This window comes from Pholcus phalangioides, unplaced genomic scaffold (assembly GCF_987345545.1).
Source record: "Pholcus phalangioides strain wild (caught in Gottingen) unplaced genomic scaffold, Ppha-v1.0 ptg000002l_1, whole genome shotgun sequence".
Taxonomy (NCBI): domain Eukaryota; kingdom Metazoa; phylum Arthropoda; class Arachnida; order Araneae; family Pholcidae; genus Pholcus; species Pholcus phalangioides.
The window spans coordinates 5202059-5221601 of record NW_028301595.1 but is presented as its reverse complement, the minus strand read 5'-3'; the positions used below and the strand labels follow the sequence as shown (position 1 = coordinate 5221601).

General features: G+C 35.6%; 1 protein-coding gene across 1 annotated transcript in view; it reads right to left on the bottom strand.

Annotated features, from left to right (window-relative positions):
• Positions 1-1172: 1172 nt before the first annotated feature.
• Positions 1173-19543, bottom strand: part of Kat60 (katanin p60) — a 41472-nt gene continuing 23101 nt past the window's right edge. Inside the window, exons 6-11 of the mRNA XM_089237275.1 lie at positions 15216-15419; positions 11620-11778; positions 10118-10244; positions 8550-8675; positions 6639-6765; positions 1173-1713 (exon numbers count right to left, since the gene is read on the bottom strand). Coding sequence (XP_089093401.1) covers positions 1515-1713; positions 6639-6765; positions 8550-8675; positions 10118-10244; positions 11620-11778; positions 15216-15419 — 942 coding nt within the window. The 3' untranslated portion in view covers positions 1173-1514. The remainder of the gene's footprint in view (positions 1714-6638; positions 6766-8549; positions 8676-10117; positions 10245-11619; positions 11779-15215; positions 15420-19543) is intronic.

Below are 19543 nucleotides of genomic sequence, written 5' to 3'. Positions count from 1 at the left end.
GTGACAACTTAACCGAAGTGCCATCAGTTTCAATGTTCAATATTTTGGATATCGTATTAATTCAATATGGTACATCATTTATCAAAATTTCAATTCATATATTTCTACAATATTAATAAAATTTATAAATAATAAAAGAAAAAATAAATTTTTGAACTTTTTGAGTTTAGTATTCTATTTACTGTATTATGGTTAAATACACTGGTAAACTTACAAATACCAGAATAGACGAAATGCCCAATGAGGTGGCTGAAAAAATATGCCCATGAAAAATATGGATGTCGAACATATATCTAAACTATATCAAAAATTCAGCAACCCCATAAGAGCAATAAAAAACCAATAAAATTATGATAAGATATACTGCCCATAAAAAATTATGGCTGTTTCATCTAAGTATGGATAGTTTCTTGATTTATCCTAATATGTTTGTGTTTCATTTTAAAACGATTTATACCAGTATTTTTTTCCGTTTACACTAATCAGAGCAATTGTTATAATAGTTAGCATTTCTTTGCAACACAATTTAATGCTCATTATTTTTGCATTATTATTATATGTACATGACACATTCAATTTTAGTGATTAGAATTTTTTATAAGTAGATCATGGTACACACAAATATGAAGTAATCTCGAACACCGGGCCACATTTTGATTTGAAGGGTCCCTGAGCAGGATAAAAGAGACACTAGGAAGCCTTCTCAACTGGGGGAAAATTATTTATCAACAAAGATACCTTGTTTGGATTTGAAACCAAAAATTAAAAGGGGGGGGGCATACAAGAATTAGGTCCAGCCTGAACAGTCCCTAATGCTTCAAGAACTTCTGTCTTTTTGGTCAGAAAATGAGCTTCCTCGGTGTCACTTGCTTTATTTGAGCTGTTCCGTTTTGGTATATAAGGCTTTTATGATTGCTTTTGAACATATAGCAGTGTTGCTATCAAGCTTTTCCCTCCAGAGAGAAGAAAAAGTTTCCTTTCCTTCTCTCTCTCAAACTTTACCCTAGTGATAAGTTAACTGAAATTAGTGATGACAAGGGTTTAATGACATTGTTTTCTATGGAAGCTGGATGACGCCGAAGAAAAAATGGTGACTTAACCACAGTGACGACTTAAAGGTTTTACTGTATTGAATTATTGAGTGAGATTCAAATAAATTGTCAAACACAAAATAAAAATAACAAGACATCCATTTAATGTCATCATTATTACCCAACAGCTATGTTCAGCGATGTCAACAGGCTGTAAAACAAGCTGGCTCGAATAAAAATTGCTAAATAGTGTTAAGAAAACGATATAACATCACAGATGAAGGCGAATATGAAACGTACAACAAAGAAAACTCCAACTGACATCGTCAACCTATATTGTACATATTAAAAATATACTTATATATATATAAAAAATAACCATAGAGATCGGTGCAAGGTCTGCTCCTAATAAGCAACATTGTAAAATAATTTGCACTAGAAAAACAGCATCTTCAGCTGCAGTATATTTCGATGTTTTGAAAATTATGTGGAGCCGAATTCTGCCATCCACTCCTCATATTTCTTGAGGTCTTCCTTGCTGACAGATTTATTTATCTTCTTAATGGCTTCCTTGAAGTCTTCCAGTGTGACCGGAAGTTCGAGTTCTTCTTTAGGCAAGTTTCGGATCTCATCTGGAGTCAAGCCGGCTATTTTCCGTCTCATTGCCATCATTGACGCATCTCTATGAGGAGAAAACAATTAGATGTATTGGAAACAAGAGGGAGAAAAAAAAAGACAACCCTTTGGAAGCATCACTAAAGTCTTTTCATTTTAATTTGGGTCCGAATGTACATAAAAGCATGTGTGCAATGCCCAAAATGATTGGTTGAAGAACATTTCACCTTTCTTAGAGTACAACACCGCTAAAAATACAGTCATTTGCCCCTTGTATCATAAAATACCTCATAATTTTTATTTTTTTTAATATTTATTCCGTATTATTTCAAAGTTATCTGGAAGGTGGGAAAAAACTATTTTTTAAAGATCTGTCAAAGCATTTTTGCTGCTATGTCTTCAGGGTGGGTGCTGACAGGATAGGCCATTCTCACTGAAATATTACTGCCCCTTTTTTAACGGAAGTTTCCTTTTTTTCAAATCATTATTATTCCTATTCGCAAATATATTTGGTATACACTTGTGTACGCTTTTTCAAGAGTTCTTGCAAGAAAAAGGAGCTTCCTTCTTTATCGTTTGATGACATAAATGAAATATGCGTGTCTATCTTGTTTGGCAGAGCCATCTGAAAATTCATTTCTTTGCAGCTGCTCTGGACTCCTATAAACAAAATTTCTGTCAACAAGATTTTTTTTTCTCAACTATCACACTTTGACCTACACTGGACACGGGGGTGGGGTCCACTTATAATGGTGAACATATGCATTTCCAAAGAATTCACACTTCTGCTTGAGCAGCTTATTGGGAGGAAGTAATATTGGTTTCGTCGAAGGTGGCGAGCCGAAAAAGACTGAGGATTATTACGAAGACATGAAAGTAAAGTTTTGAAAATCTGGTTCGAAAGGGTACTGCTCATTTTTGATTCAGTTAGCTTCATTATGACAGACTATAGATCCCGTGAGAAAGCCTGACCTGGGGCGCATTAAAGATAAAATTACAACCAATAGAAATAAAGAATGCGAAGTGATATCAAAAATTGGTACAGTGGTTTATTTACATCAGGACCCAAGTTAGAATGAACAGAGTACAGTACAAAATGACTAGACTTCACTGACTGTCCAGAGCCATACTTAATCTCTTAGCAAACAGGGACGAGATATTTGTAGTAGAAAAAGCATACAAGCGCTTTTTGTCCATTTTTTCACTAGTAGAATCTTTACTAATAGCCCCGAAAATGAAAAATGTTTTCTTTTCCTTTACCTCAGAATTATCTGTTTTTTCTTTTCTCCCTTGCACATGAACATTTCAGACATACTATTACACCTTTCTTTCAAACTCGGCACAAAAACTCAGGTCTATCGCCATGGATAATTTACTACCTAGTGAGTTGTGCCGGAAGTGTAATTGTGTGTATCTGACAGTCTGAGTGCGCATCTAGTGTTGTGTCTGGATTTTTGGTGCTTGCGTCTATCTATATTTCAGAAGTGAAGTGTAATGATTGAATATTTGTACTGTTTGTAGGCCTGTTACTCTCTATGGCGAAACATTCTAATGGGGAGATCGACTCGTATTCGCGCCTTGAAGTTGGGAAAGAACCACAGACAGAAAACCAACTTCAACTAACCACCACTGTGGTGACAGTGGGGTTCTAACCTGGGACCTCGCGATGTGAGTCCATCACTTTGATCACTCAACCACCACAGCGGTTACTACTACTAAACCACAAATGCACCTTGAAGAAGTTCATGATGTCGGGTTTTTAAAATCTGCGATGTCCAACATAATCTAGTCTGGGTGATTAGATAATTACAGTCAGGCCTACTTGTAACGAAGTCGAAAAAAAAAAAAGCAAATTTGTTAGTTATATGCAAATTTCATTATATCGGCACTGGCTTGGAAAATGGTACGATTATGCAGAATTAAACATAATTTGCAAGACCATGCCCATTTTTTAATGATAAAAGTACTTTAAAAATATATTGTCACAAAAATTAATTCTGTGTTTAAATAAAAATGAAATTTGGTTGAAATTTTACATAATTGAATACGTGAACAAAAATATGTTAATCGTCACTATTTTATTTTTCCATGATATGATTTTGGAAATTGAATGTTTTGAGTTGAAAACATATTTGCCTCATAAGCATGCCAAATGTATCTTCCAAATGTCTTCTCATTTAGTAGGGTCCTGATCAGTGGAAACATACGTGTAGTATTTCATTCTCACTTTTTTCGAACAATGTAAGAGCTGCCTCTGTATCAGTGTGAGCTTTTTCTCTGAATCTCTTCTTAAAGATGTTCAGACCACGAATGGATTCTTCTCCTCTTTCAATTGGAATCTCTCTAATTCCCCTTTGCTCTTCAAAATCATGAATAATGAACTTAGTTATAATCCAGAATTTCTTTTATACCTCACTTTTTGTTCGTTCTTGGCTTTAAATCAACTCTATAGCTTCAATTTTGAAAGCAATAGATAGCGCTGTGTGCTTAGACCTTCTCAAAATTTACTTGCACATGATATTACACTACCACAACCACCGTCCGAATCTAGCTAAAGAAAAGTGACAAACAAGGGGCGTCAGAAGTGTTTTAGACCCGTGGGTGCTCGAAGGAAACTTCGATTTCTGAATCAATTTCGGGGCTGCTTTGACGCGTGATAAAAAATATTGTGGGGAGCACCCATAGCACCTTGGCTTTGACGCCACTGCCGGCAAATGTAACAAAGGCATTTTGGAGGTTATGGAGAATAAAAAAACAACCTTTCTCATCTTTCTTCTAAGACTTTCTTCAAGCAAACTAGGCAGGATGTCTAACAAATACCAAAAACAAAATTCAGTGACTTTTCTGGGACATTTTGGTGACTTTTTCTGATATCAGTGGTTCCCAAACTGTGAGTAGCAACCACCTAGAAGGTTTGGCTTAATAAAATAGGGGTCTTAATAGGGAATGAAAGTGAATTTACAAAAAAACCCAAATTTTTTTTTAAACTTTTAAATTTAAAGTTTATTTAAATACAACGCTCCATAGGAACTGGACTCTAAGGGCTTAAGCCCCCCCCCCATCCCGCAAAAGCATAAGTGGGTGCAGGTAATTTCTCGAAATTTTTTTAATCATGGGGGGATCGTCCCTATAACCCCCACCCCTGTATCCCTACCCATGAATTCAACCAACTTTGCAAGGTCACCCAAGCCCTTAGTAGATCATGAATATTCAATGCAATCCGTCCTTGCATACGCCCTTGCGGGTCATATAAACGGACAATTGGCAACCCTAGACCCCCAATCAATGTTTTTGCCATATTGGAGTTCCTTCGACACCTGTAATGAAACTTTCCAAAACAAGCTCTATGGGTGTGCCTGCGTATGTTGAAAACGTGTCCTGCGAATGCAAAACTATTGAACATACTATTGATCAATATTAAGCCGTGTGCATAACAGCTGCGAAGTGCTGGGAGGCATACCCATAGTAGGCTCAAAGCAGAGCAAAAGAGCCGAACAATGTTGAACGGAGTGAGGTGTAAGTGATCAAGCAGTTTGTTCCATCAGTTCAGCAATCGGCGCAACTGCCAGAATCAGCAGTTTGTCATCAGAATCGACGTGCATCGACAGACAGGGATGTGCATCAGAAAAAACACCATCTAAATAGAATGAGCCTATTTTTTTAACTGATCGCATTATTGCGAGCAGACAAAACATATTGCCACAGGTAAACTAAAGAAGAAAAAAAAATAGAAGCGTTTCTTATATATGAGACAAAACCTGAGTTGCAAGCTAAAAAAAGTTTAAATTCGGGTTTTTAACCAATCAGAGTCGACGCGGGTTTCTAGAATAGGAAATACAGACACACTATGTTCACACCTTTAGGGGTACAAACATAGTCCGGCCGATTTTCCAATTCTGACAGTAAATACCCCATTTACCCGTGCAGGGAAGCACAGTAGAGGCTGACAGGGTTCCAGCCCCCGGGATATCCGAGATAATTCTAAAATTAAATTTTTTTTCAAAAATAGTTAGAAATATTAGATATTTATATAGAATTTATAGTGTAAAAAAAATTAAATTTTTTTTCACACTATAAATTCACTATACGGGGGGGGGGGGGGGAATTCATGAAAAAAATCAATTCCACCCAAGAGCCCACCAAAGATCTTAGCTTAGGGGCCCTACTGTAGGATGTGGGGCCACTAGACCAGTGGTTCTCAACTTTCTGAATCCCGCGGCCACGGTTGATTTCTTTTTCTTGATTGGAAGACTTGGCCATACACACAATCAATGGGAATGTTAGTTCGATAGTTTATTTGTTAGTTGATAGTTTTTTGTTTGATAGTTTATTTTGTTAGTAGATAGTTTTTTTTTGATAGTTTATTTGTTAGTTGATAGTTTTTTGTTCGATAGTTTTTTGTTTGATAGTTTTTTGTTTGATAGTTTATTTGTTAGTTGATAGTTTTTTGTTTGATAGTTTATTTGTTAGTTGATAGTTTCTGTCTGGTCGTTATCCTCTAAGGCTGCCCAGATTCTCTGATGTCACTGGAATGTGTTTGCAAAAGTGCACTCCCCAATATTCACTGTGACTCTACGAAGTGACAAGTAGACTTTCCAGCAGCTGGTTGTTGAATTGATTTTCTTTGTTTTAAGCTAAAATAAAAAAATTAAGTATTCTGTTCAAGTTGCAATAAACAAATTTTTGTTAATCATGAAAACCTTCACCTATTTTTGCCTTTTTTTTTTTAAATCGCAGAGTTTTGTGCCTGCGCCAACTCACAATTCTTACCTTATTTTATTAGCTACATGCAAATGGTCACAATTAAGGTGGTTCGACTATGTAATAGTTTGTACAATAGAACCTCCCATAATGGACAAAATTTTTTAATCCCATGGGTGCCCGTTATTGAGAAATTCTACTGTAATGAGATTCAGCAATGTAATAGTTGGTAACGCGATTGTGTTTAAGGGTATGAATTTCAATTAATATAAAGTTCAAATAAAAATTTACCTGCAGACGTTAGTGATATCAGCTCCTGAATACCCATCTAAATTGTATGAGAGTTCTTGAACATCAACTTCAGGTGAGACTTCAAGCTCTCGCAGATTGATTTTCAACAAAGCCTCCCTTCCGGTCTCTATGATTTGAAGAATAGAAGAGAAAAAACAATCAAAATGCAAACAAATATATTATAATGATCAATAGAAAGAAAAATTAGAAATACTTTCCCGAAGCATATGGTAGAAAGATCCATAAAATAATGCTACAATGTTTAGAACTGATTTTGAACAGCTGCTCAAACTTTTCTCTGCCCAAGAACAGAATTCAAATCCAGTCTTGTTAAAAACTGGAGGTTAATGAACTAGTCGCAAAGGTGTTTGTCACCAGTAAAAGGTTATTGAACGACAAATATTTTTTTTTAATAACATTTTCTATATTTCAAATTTTAATATATTTATAAAGTACAAGGTAACCAAAAGAGTATTTGCCTTTTTTGGCAGACCGCAGAAAGAGGATATGATCACTTATATAGAAGTAGGTATGGCATGTGTTGAAAAAGTAGTCAATGTGGAAGTGGGGATGATTTGAATTGCCTGATAAAGAAAATTTACAGCTTACATTAGTAATAGCAATCGCAAAGAGAAATGGAAGTGTTGAAAAAAAAAGTAGCTCATTTGCTGTTATTTAATCTATGGGCTTAACATGGGCTTGTCTGCAGACTAACACTGAATGCATGAAGCTTTTGGGGATAACACAGAATGAATATACTGCCAGACATTGGTTGCAGAAGTTTGTGTTAGCAGATCTGTGTGAACCTCCCACCAAAGTCCTGGGTTCTGAAAGCGGCCATATAGGAGGACAGCAGCCAAAATTTTTTAGAGCTTTGCAGAGTGCTTCGTGGTTTCTGATGAAACAGATTTTACCTGCACAGCATAGTTAAGGATTTCAAGTTGAGCAAGTGGGTACCTCCCACATACATTATCAAGAGCCAACAAGCAAAAGATGCCGGCATTGATTAGTCACCAGGGTGAAGTGGACCATCAAGCCTATGGCCTTGGGAGCAAATCCTACACGAATGAGGTAGGCATCGATAGACATTTTTTTCGCATACAAGATCAGAGCCATCTTTAGCGGTATGGGAATGGTGCGATAGCACCGGGCTCCGCTCTTTGTAACACCCCACACTCACAGTAAATTATCGGAGGCTTCCACCAATTCTTAAATAATTTCTTTCATTAATTCTGAGTTTTCATCAATTCTGGAATTATACCTTTTATTAGTTATGGCATTATTTCTGTCATCAATTTTGGAGTTATTTCTTCAGTTAATTTTTCATTTTCATCAATTCAAGAATTTTTCATCCATTAGCTATGAATTTTCATCGAGACACACACACACACACGTAAGAATTATTTTTCCCATTAATTTTGAACTTTTATTGGTGCTGGAATTATTTTTCTCATTAGTTTAAAACTAGTTAGTTTAAATTGGGGCAAAGGGAGGAATCCTAAATATTTTTGGTGCCACAAAATTGTCGAAATGCACCTGGGCCCCACTATTATTTTCACACCAGGGCACACGTCTGGTAAGGGTGGACCTGTATAAGAAATCACCTATTTTCATCACCACGGTATTGCACAGCTAGAGGCATGCTGACAAAATGCCAATGTGTGATTACTTTCAGGACTAATGATATGTGGCATTTGTGGCAATGTACATCTTATTGTTTCTGGTGATTAAAAACTAAAAATACGTTTGTGATTTAAAAATAACTTTTTTTCCTAAAAGAAAAAAAAGTAGTAAAATTTTATATTCATGATCCCTCTGGAACAAATTACTGACCCAAGGAGAAGCATATACAGCTGGGCATCTCAATAAATCAATGACTCAAAATTTTCTTTGAGCTCAGTTCAAACTTACTGTTTGGAAGTGGAATGTATATCCTTTTCTCTAGCCGACGTCTTAAAGCTTCATCAATATCCCAAGGGAAATTTGTGGCAGCAAGCACCATGACTACTTTGCTAGGATCCTCTGAGCTTGTGATACCTGAAATATGAATGTAAAAACTGTGAATAACAAAAATACTATGATATAAAGGCCATTCAACAAGCTTAAAACTCTAACAATGCGGATCAGCTTCAAGTTCCTTTTTGGTCTATAAATCTAAAACTTGACTATAAATATAACGTAGTTTACTTCAGTTATCCATATTCCAGAGGAGGAATGAGACGACTTCAATAGCATACACAACTCCAATCTATCAGCATAGTGGTAAGATGCTCATCTACCATCTATGCCATCAATACCTACGGTTATTGTCATGGTCCCAGGTTCAAACCAGAGGGAGAGTATAGATAAGATATTTTCCCTAATGAGCTTGAGGTGACCACCGATAGACAGCGTCTTCATTTCCAACCCATCTCATTAATAGCAGTAAATTGCATTATAGCGATATCGCAAGAGTTTGTGTTTGGTGTAGTAGTAGTCTATCGGCATAGATACAGTTTACTACTGTTTTAATTCTAGAAAAGTCGGCGAGGACGAAATTAATTATTGTGTAGAAGAAGTTCCCATTTCATGTGAGAATAGTGAGCTGCAAGTATTCAGGTGCTGCCTACCTATCTTCCAATTTGAAATGAATCATAAATGTTTTAAGGTATGTTAATAATCATGGAAATATTTTTCGATGGGGGGAGCAGAAGAGCGACTGAACTTGTTGGCTAGATATACAGGATACATAGGAAAGTCCCTTTTCCACAAAAATTACTGGTGAATCGCTGATCCTAAAGGTATACTTCAAATTACAAAAAGTACCCAAATAAAGTGTAGATTTCAGATATGTCAGATATTGTAAAGGCTGTTTAGTCATTAAAATAAGAAACTTGCCTTTTTATTTGGTCATTCTGTTCTAAAAACCCAATTAGAAAGTTTTTTCCTTGTTTCTCCTGTGCGTGTGTGAGGCCAACAAAAAAGTTCCACACTTCCAAAAGTGCCATATTCACCGAAATTAAAGAGTTCAGAAATCAGAGAAAAATTGGAAAGGAACAGCAAAAGCAGCTTGTCTGTTCATTTGTCTATGTGCAGAAATTTATATTATTTGAATGGGTTTTTTTAAACCAATTTCCAGCAATTTCATTAATTTGGTCTGATAAGTGCCGGATTAGGGAGAGTGTATTGTATTAATATCTTCACTACTATCATTAGAAGCAACCCACTTTTTATAGAGATTAAAATTAAAATGTTGCATGCACATAAACCTGCACACTTTATAGTAGTGTTCTCTAACCCTGTGGGTACCTTAGCGAATGAGGATGACTGGCACGTAAATTGAAGCAGTTATTTTCAACAATAAAACTTGGATATTTCTATCCACCACCTTGCATTACACATGCACCTTTATGCACATAATGGTCAGGTATCAGTGCTGTAAAGTTTTAAAAATACAAACACAAAGAACGCAGGAGTTTGTTTCCTATCAACTTCCTCACCTTCCATTTGTATCAACAGTTCTGACTTGACTCGCCTGCTTGCTTCATGTTCAGACTCTGAACCCCTCCTTGAGCAAAGTGAGTCAATTTCATCAATGAATATGGTACTTGGTGCATAGAACCGTGCCTTGATAATACATGAATGAAGAAAAACATTAATAATCAACTGGAAGCAAGTTATATATCAACAAAAATATATATATATATATCTCCTTAACAGTTACATGGCTGCCAACCTTGGAAAATGAAAATTTAATGATATTTTTATACGGACAAGAAAACCTACCCAAACAAACATAAAAGTTTTTTTTTTAAAAAAACTAAAAATAAGGATTTTTCCATACATATTCCTGCCTTACAAGAATGAGAATGTTTTTATGCAAGATGGTGTAACACATTTAAAACATGTGATCGATGTGAATAGAATGCACATTAAATAAATGCTGTGATTGAATGAAGTTTTGTTTCCAATTAGTGTTTTTTGTTTTCCATATGGCCCTTTCTCAATTGGTGGTTGAAATTTAAACTTTTATTTTTTTCATTGCAGTTCTATTTTTTCCATGGACAATATAATGTACATACAGTGGATTTCGTCTGTGACATTTTTCATGTTTACATAAAAAATGTGGGAGATTAATAATAGGAAGTAGAGTTGAAATTCAAGTTGAAATGAATTATGTCAATCAAATCAAAGCTGGGAGTTTCAATGATGAGTTTCTAGAAAGAAAAATCCATGAGATTTCCATTTACCATAAGATTCTCATACACTTAATTTATGATGGTGAAAATAAACATGTAACATCATATGATCTATGATACTTCCACTACCAGCTTCTCAAAATCTGCCAAGACTTACTCAGACAAACATTTACTAGGACACAGGCGAAGTGTACGATACAAGAAAATAGCCTCTGGAAACACATTTTAAGAATGAAATGTGAATAATTGCTTTTTGTTTTTCAGAGATATGCAACATTGTACATTAAATAAAACCAATAGGAATTCGCCTCACTAGGTTTGAGAAAAAAATTGACACGAGCTACTAGTGACAAAAAAAAAATGATATTGAAGAAAACAGTCTTTGAATTACAGCAGAAAATCAATTGACAATTGAGTAACTATCAATAAAGGTCAACTGGTCATAGATACCTTTCACTAGTGCATTATGGGAAAGAAAACCTGTCAAACTGGTAAACATTAATTCTTACATTCACAATTGTGTAATCAAAGTTTGATTTTGTCTCTGCATAAATTTACCTGTGATCAGCACTCGTTTTTTCCCCCTTTTTTTTACATTTTCAGCACTCCAAAAATTGTCTCAGTTGATGGAAGATCTCGCTATTTGAGATGACTCCAGACACGTTACTCAAAGGTCATTTAAGGTTTTACTCTACTATATAAATAGTTTGACATTGAATCATTAGCTGCAATGCTAAATGTAAATCACATGACATGGAAAAGTTATAATACCATCATTGACATTATTATAAATAGTAACTCACCATTTCAAAAAGCAGTCGCACCATCTTTTCAGATTCTCCTCTATACTTTGAGGTCAGTGTACTGGAGGAAACATTGAAAAATGTTGTTTTGCATTCTGTTGCTACTGCTTTAGCGAGCATTGTCTTTCCAGTACCAGGAGGACCAACCATGAGCACTCCCTATGCATAGAAGAGAAACAAGGAGAACATTATATGATAGTTACCAAAATAAATAAATGCCAATGGTATGCATAAGCCATAGACATCCGAAGCAGAAATAATGACACAATCAGCTCAAGGCTACCTTCCCCCAGCTACCCTTTCTTCTACATGTGTGTGTGCATATGTTACTGCCAAAGCCCAAAATGCTGCCAATTCATGAAGTGGCCAGTCTGAATTGTAGAAATGATTCTGACTTTGGCAGGCCATTTTGCAAAGCAGCTGGAGAATCTTGGCCAAAGCTTGATGTGCTGATGTAAGACGACCTAGTAGGATCCAAATGTCATTCATTTAACTGCCAACATGAATTATGACATATACATGTCTATATATAGCTGCTGTATTGGATTGACTATGTTACAAGAGAAAAAAGTGAAATTTGAGAAAAACTATAAAAATAAAAATTATATAAACATAGTTTTTCTGCCAAATTTTGGAAAAAAAATTACCATATTGTGATGGTATAAATCACAATCAAACGTAAATCCATCCATAACTAATGCATGTGGCCATAACTAACGCTGACATAATTATTACAAAAAAATTTGCCAACTTGACGATGATACCGAATCATGTCTTTTGTTATTGGACTTCAGCCAGGGATCACTGGCCACTTTGCAAACTGGCCGAGTCAATATTTAACTAAATCTGTCAATTCGAGAAGTGGCCAGCCCCGTCGCAAATTGGCCAATTTCAGGCTCTGACAGTAACATAAATGTGTGATGGTTAATCTGTATATTTATTTTAACCATCAAACTACAGTAAAGAAAAGATAAAATAACACAGATGTACGAGAAAAGCAAACAAAATTTTCTTTCAAAGGGATACCAATGAGGAGTCCTGAAGAAAAAAGAGATAGCCTGGAGCTTAAATGTTGAATGTATTTGTTAATTTACATTTACAAGGGAAAAGATATCTCACCTTTGATTGTTAAAGGTTAGAGCCAAACAATTGTCCTAAGAATTTTTCCCCTTTCTTTAACTGAGACAGTTATTGTTAACTGAAAGGTTATGAGCTACTTTTAGTTTAAACAGTTGCATTCATGGCCATCTCTCTCTCTCACACACACACACAGGAAAGAGACCTCGTGTTTACAAATGTCAAAAAATACTAATACTGTACATCATACTGGATTTTAAATGGGGTGGCTGCTGTCTCAATTTGTTGCGAGGCCCCATAAAGCATCTCTTTGCCTAGGGACTGCCCAGAGGATACAGTTGACCCAGCCTGGTTTGATCATATGGCTTTTTATCGCCATCAATAAATAAACTCACAATATGCATTTGCAAAACCATTTTTCCCCCCCCATTAATTTATTAAAAATTCATAAGCACATTTTTAAGAAGTTGCAGGATTCCTAGCAAAATCTACTTGATTATTTCCCTAAATTTCCATTTTTCCTTCACAGAATTTTTTCTGGATTTTTTAACTTTATGAAATATTTGCATATTTCTCGCTTTCCAGGTTGCTGTGAACCCTGAAATTGGCTATTTGTCATAGGACTAGCAAAAAAAATGTGCAAATAATGATAAGCATAACACATATCCCAGTTATTTTGGTCAGGTGACTAAATCCGATCATGAGAAGAACACTGGCTACGTCACATCAGACGATTCTATTATTTCCTTTTAGGTAAAGCAACTGCCCATCGAGAATAGCGCATTAGCAACGGCGCTTTCCCATTTGGCGTCTTTAGTGCTATTTTGGCCTCCTAGAAATTTCACTAAAAACGCCCTCGATAACGTCGCCATCGCAGTGTTTTTGTTGCGTAAACACCGGCTGTTCGACAGTGTGGTCTTAAGGCATTGTCGCATTAGATTCACAAAAATAAGACCTGGTTGAAATTTTCCAGAATTTACATGGTAGGATCTCAGAAAAATCACTTGGCCCGGGAAAGCCGTGATGCTCTTAAGACAGCCCGGCTGCTCGAGCAGTTACGCCACATTCTTTTAATACAAAAAATATATTTTTTATTCCGCAGAAGGGATAGAAACTCTTTTTTTTTTTTTTTAATGATTAGTTCCATACATCAAGCTGAAGCCGAACACTGCTTGTATAAAACATTTTCAACCATGGGCCCCCCAGAAGGATGGGCTACTACACCGCACACCAACTCCGGTCATATATCGCCATAAGGTAATTTCCAACCACTGGAGTTGGGTGGGAAATGAAGGCTCCATCCATCAGTGGTTGCCTTAGGCTCGGTAGGTAAAGAACTTACTTCGAATGTTCTATGCCCTGATTCAAACCCATGGACCTTGATGGTAACCTTCGTAGTGGCAGACGAGCTGAAGGCGAAGGATGGGCTGACAAAATCCAGCCTATAGGAGAATTCTTATAATTTTCTTTTTCTTTTTTTTTCCCACACTGTAAATTCAGTATGGACGTCCGGTGAGAGATCCGAGCCAGGATCCCTGCTGCAGCATGAGAGGACCATTCTTCCGATACCCTTAAGCATGGCCCCCACATCTTGCAGCTGGGCTCTCAGATTGGAATCTTCGACGGGTCACTCTAAAATGAATTTATAATTGTAAAAAATTATTAGAATCGTCCAGCCCTGCCCTTGGGGGACATGCCCTTAAGGTGGCTATAAACGTAACTGCAAACTTGACAAGCAGGCATGCTCAATCTTTTTATTTGTCACTACTGCATTTGTCACCTATTTAAAAAGCACATATGAGTAGCTTCTGTCGAGAAAGTAAAAAAGGAAAAAAGACGATGATATGGCTATAAGAGATGGTAAACAGAAGAAGAATGGCTAATTGCTAGCAGGTGGCATTCTCTTGCTGCGGTATAGAAATTAAACCGAAGAAAATGCCATATAATTTACAGTAGTAATAAATTATTATTATTATATTAAAATAATACTCTCTCCCTTTGTATTAAATTATTAATTCAAAGTAATTTAACAATTAATTTATTTTATTATTTTAGGAATTTAATTATTAATTTAAAGTAATTTTACTCCCTTTATTACTAAATGATCACTACTCTCTTCGAATTTTTTTCTGTATCAAATATTTTAGTTCAAAATATTAAATTTAATAAAAATTCAAATTTTTTAAATTAAAAAATTTAACTTACGTCCAAAATTTATAACAACAATTTTCAAGTACATCTTTTAACACACGCCAACACAAAAAGCACAGCTCACTCAAGCGTGAAGACTGAGGGAGTTCACTGAAGCGTGAAGAATACCTGCATAACAGAGATTTGCGCCAAGATGGCCTTTACTGGCAACCCGGGATAATTTTTATCCTTTCCCCGCGCTGAAATGGACCCTCTCCAGCGGGGAAGGGGGGGGGGTCGCGTCACTCTTCTCGTGATCTGAGGACTATAGTAAGGCAAACCAAACAACTTTAACCAGGAAATTGAAAAAAAAAAAACCTTTTACTTACTTTCCATGGACGTCTAATTCCTTTAAAATATTCAGGCATCCACATGGGAAGGACTACAGCTTCTTCGAGAAGCTTCTTAGCATCCTCAAGATCAGCAATATCATTCCATCGGACATTGGGCTCTTTTTGTAGAATGTCTCTCTCCAACATCATGATCAAGTCACGATCATAACCAGATGCATCAAATCTTTTCTCTTCCAGCTCCTATCAAAAAACAATGAATGCATCCAATGTGTACATAGATACATAATGTAACCACAGCACATTAATATATGCAGTTGAGCCTATGTAACTTCAATTTTTGACATTTTGTAGTGATTTTAATTCATTGCTATCCTTGAAATCAGAAGTGCACAACCTTTGGCCGGTCAAGAAGTTCCATTTAGCCTGTGAAAGGTGTTCTGTAGAAAAGTAACCAATAAATTCCAACGAATCTATAAATCTACCAATCGACAAATACCTGGGCTGACCATATTTCCTTCATAAAAATATGGGAAAATCGAATCCATAGGAGGTATCACAAATTATCACTAAAAACATTGTCAAAGGCAAATAAAACTTGTCAATTATAGCTAAAAAAAATTGCCAAAACTTTTTCAAGTTGCCAACTATTGCTAAAAACTGCAGAAAAACCACTAATAACGGGAAAACTGGCTTCTGAAATTTATATTAAAATGTAATTCACCAAAAATACATATGTTTGAAAAATATGTGACATGAATGTATTTATATGATAAGTTAGTCATAATTACCATAATATAATTAATAAGTCATAAAAATAATCACGGGCCTAATTCTTGATTTCAGTAAAGAATAAAAATTCAAGCAAACCTCATTGTAAATATTGTGAGAAACCGGACATTTCATAAAAAAATTGGAAAGGTCAAAATTACGTGAATCTCTCTCTCATAAAATATGGGTCATATGGTTTATTCAAAATTCTAGCCTGTGAGTGTCAGAAATACAGCATATCTGGCCCACTGACCGATAAGGTTGTGCATCTCTGCATCAAATAATCTGTTTGCTAACAAAATTATTTTTAATGAAATTTATCATTATATTTTTAAAATACAGCTTAGCTCTTGAAATCTGCATAATTTTGAGTATTTAAATTGCTATTCAAATATTTTACAACTATTTATGATTATTAACATGGTAACAGGATATTTTTAAACACATTAATTTTTGCAGTTTATTTTTTAGTCAATTCAGTTTTGAAAAATACATGTATAAATTTATCATAGAAATCTTCTACCAAAATTTGCAATAATTTTCTATTGAAATTTCAGAAATTTTGAATAGTAATCCACCTTTAGCAGTTTGAATATTTCAGTTTGTTCTCACAGTGTATTTACTTGTTTGTTAAGAAAACATAATTGTTGATATTGCATTGGAAATAGTGTGATTAAACATTGAAAATGTCTCGCACAGAACAGAGATAAAAATACCTTCCTCGTTTGTACCGCTCTTCGATAATCAGTTTTGAGAAACCAGAAAAGATTGTACAGTTACACAAATTATCATAGAGACTAAAGCAAAGTGACTGGCTGTATCAAAAAAAATTGTACAAGCATGGAATAGCAGTGCAATTATGAAATAAACAGCCAGGACGCTACTTATATCAAATCTCATGTATCAATTTTTATAAAACTAATAGTACAGTGGTACTCAGAGTTTCGAGTGCCTTGACTTCCTTGACTTGGGAGTAATCAGGTTACAAGAATGACAACCTTCATAAAAAAAGAAATTTGTGCAGAGTAAAGCCTTCTCCAGGCCTTTGGAAAACTTGGCTCAAAAGTTTGGGCCCTGGGAAAACATGAATTTTTTTATCTCCCCCCCCCCCCTATAAATAGTGCTTATCTAGTCATAGTTATAGGGTATTATCACGTAATAATTATGCATATATATGATAAAAATAAATTCGAAAGTATGCTGTGGCATTTTCTTGCTTTGTTTCTTCATCACGGTATTCAGTTTTACATTAATTAAGATGAGAAAGCAAATATTCAGAACAAAAATTTTAGACTTTTGGTGCACTTCAAAATTTTGTGGGCACATGCCTACATTGCCAATGTGAGAAACAAGTCCTGACCAGGTTACAAAACTGATCACTTTTAAATCCCCCCACACCTATAACATCAGTTTTTACAAGTCTCTGCCAGTATAGTTAGCAGATTTGAGCACTCATTATTAAGCCACCCTACTCAAGAAATAATTTGAATTCTGCCCCCTGGGGGTGATGTTATACTGAGGTTTGACTGTATGAAGTTGATATTTGCTAAAATGCTTCAACCATCAAGCATATGCTCAATACACACAACCTTGATGTACAGCTGGATCCACACTACAAAATGTTCTTGAGCGATTTCAGACACTAATTTCAAAACACTGATATTGCTATGAAATTTATGTAAATAAGCATTAATTATGTCATTTTTATTTGTAAAAATTTAAGTACCCTTAAATCTATATAAATCGATAATTAGGTCTGGAATATGTATTTCCCTTTAAATCGCAGCAAGTTTGCGACAATGCAGATGTTTCGATGCCGTCATGTCACAAGAAGAAGTATAATTAACTATAAATAGTTGTTCTGTAAATAAATCTGAGACGTCTATATTAAATTTTTCCGTGCTTTTACTCATCACAAGGTCTTGTGCAGAAATTATCCGCAACAAAATTATTTTATGTCTCACTCAAAATCGTACTGTATATACAGGGTATCCATAATTTAAAAACCTATTTTAAAGTAGCTTACAGGCGAAACCATTCATCAAAAAGTGTGAAATTTTGTGGAGTACTTCATGAAGTGATGGGAATTTGTTTCAGGTGGAAAAAAAATTAGTTGTACATGTAGGCACCAGATGGCATTTCACTTTGAACACCTGTAATAAACATTTAAATTTATGTGATGTTACACAGCAGCTGTTATAAAACTTAGAAACATTCGCAGAGATCTTGTTTTTCAATGTCTTTGCTTCTCACAATGACGATAAGTTTATGAGATTGCGCTTTCTTGGTAAAATTGTTTTACCAAAACAGCAATTCCCCAGTAACTGCTCTATGAAAATATTGGACTTGAAAGAAGATTCAAAAAAGTCCAATGAATGTTAAAACCTACGGAATATGATAAAATTTAAAACCATAGAATCGTTGGCTGTTCGTCCTGGAAGAGGAAGGAAACCCGTTTCTGTAGACGCAGTACAGGAGGTTTCACTTCAAGTGGAAGAGGGGGGATAGAGCTTCAAATTCTCATGGTAGCATTAGTATCAGGTGTGTGGAACAGGCGTTGGATAGGCCATGTTCAACTGTCCAAGTTCATGCGGAATATCCTACAATATTATCTTGACAAACTTTCACTTGTGCAGGGGTTGCTTCCACATGATTATGACACTTGACTCTGGTTCTCAGTGCAGTTTCTAGCTCATGGTGAGATAGATTTGGAATATCCTTTGTACAGATGAAGTTAATTTTTGCTTGGATGGTGCAATAAATATCCACAACTGCCGAATTTAGGAACCAGAAAATCTGCACTCTTAGATTTTCCGTTGCATTCATCAAAAAAGACGGTATGGTGTGGATTTACTGCATCATTTATTATTGGCCCCTATTTCCACGAAGAGTTACATTCAACAGGTCCAGTGACATGTTCGATCAGCAGTAAGCAATATGCATCGCTATTACAGAACGAAATTGTTCCGACTCTGCAAGCATGTCACTGCCTTGCAGACACAATCTTTATGCAAGATGAGCTCCTCTACACATTGCATTGTGTGTTAAGAAAATGTCCTTAAAACACATTTTACAGAAGAATGTATCAGCCAGCACTTCTCTAATTTATGGCCTCCCTGATCCCCGCACCTTAATCCATGCAATTTTTTGGTTTGGGGGCATTTGAAACGTCTGGTAAGTTGTGACAATCGAAGACTTCACCTGACTTTAAAGGCAGCATTTCATGCCATGTGCTGAACATTTCCCCACACACACTTTGGTCAGTTGTGGGATATGCCATCTTGCGATTTCACATGGTATCTGAAAATGATGGCCATCATGTAAAGCATTTTTTGTTGCAGTAACAATTGTACACGTTTGCCTAAACGTGTCATTTCTTAATAAAAACCCTCTGGTGGCGACACGTGCAACTAATTTTTTTATCCTGAAACAAATTCCCATCACTTCATGAAGTCCTCCACAAAATTTCACAATTTTCTGATGACTGGTTTCACCTGCAGGCTACTTTAAAATAGAATCTTTTAATCATGGATACCCTGTATTTTTCGCAAGTATTTTTTTCTGTATCTTTTGTGAGTTTTTTTTAAGTACCTCCC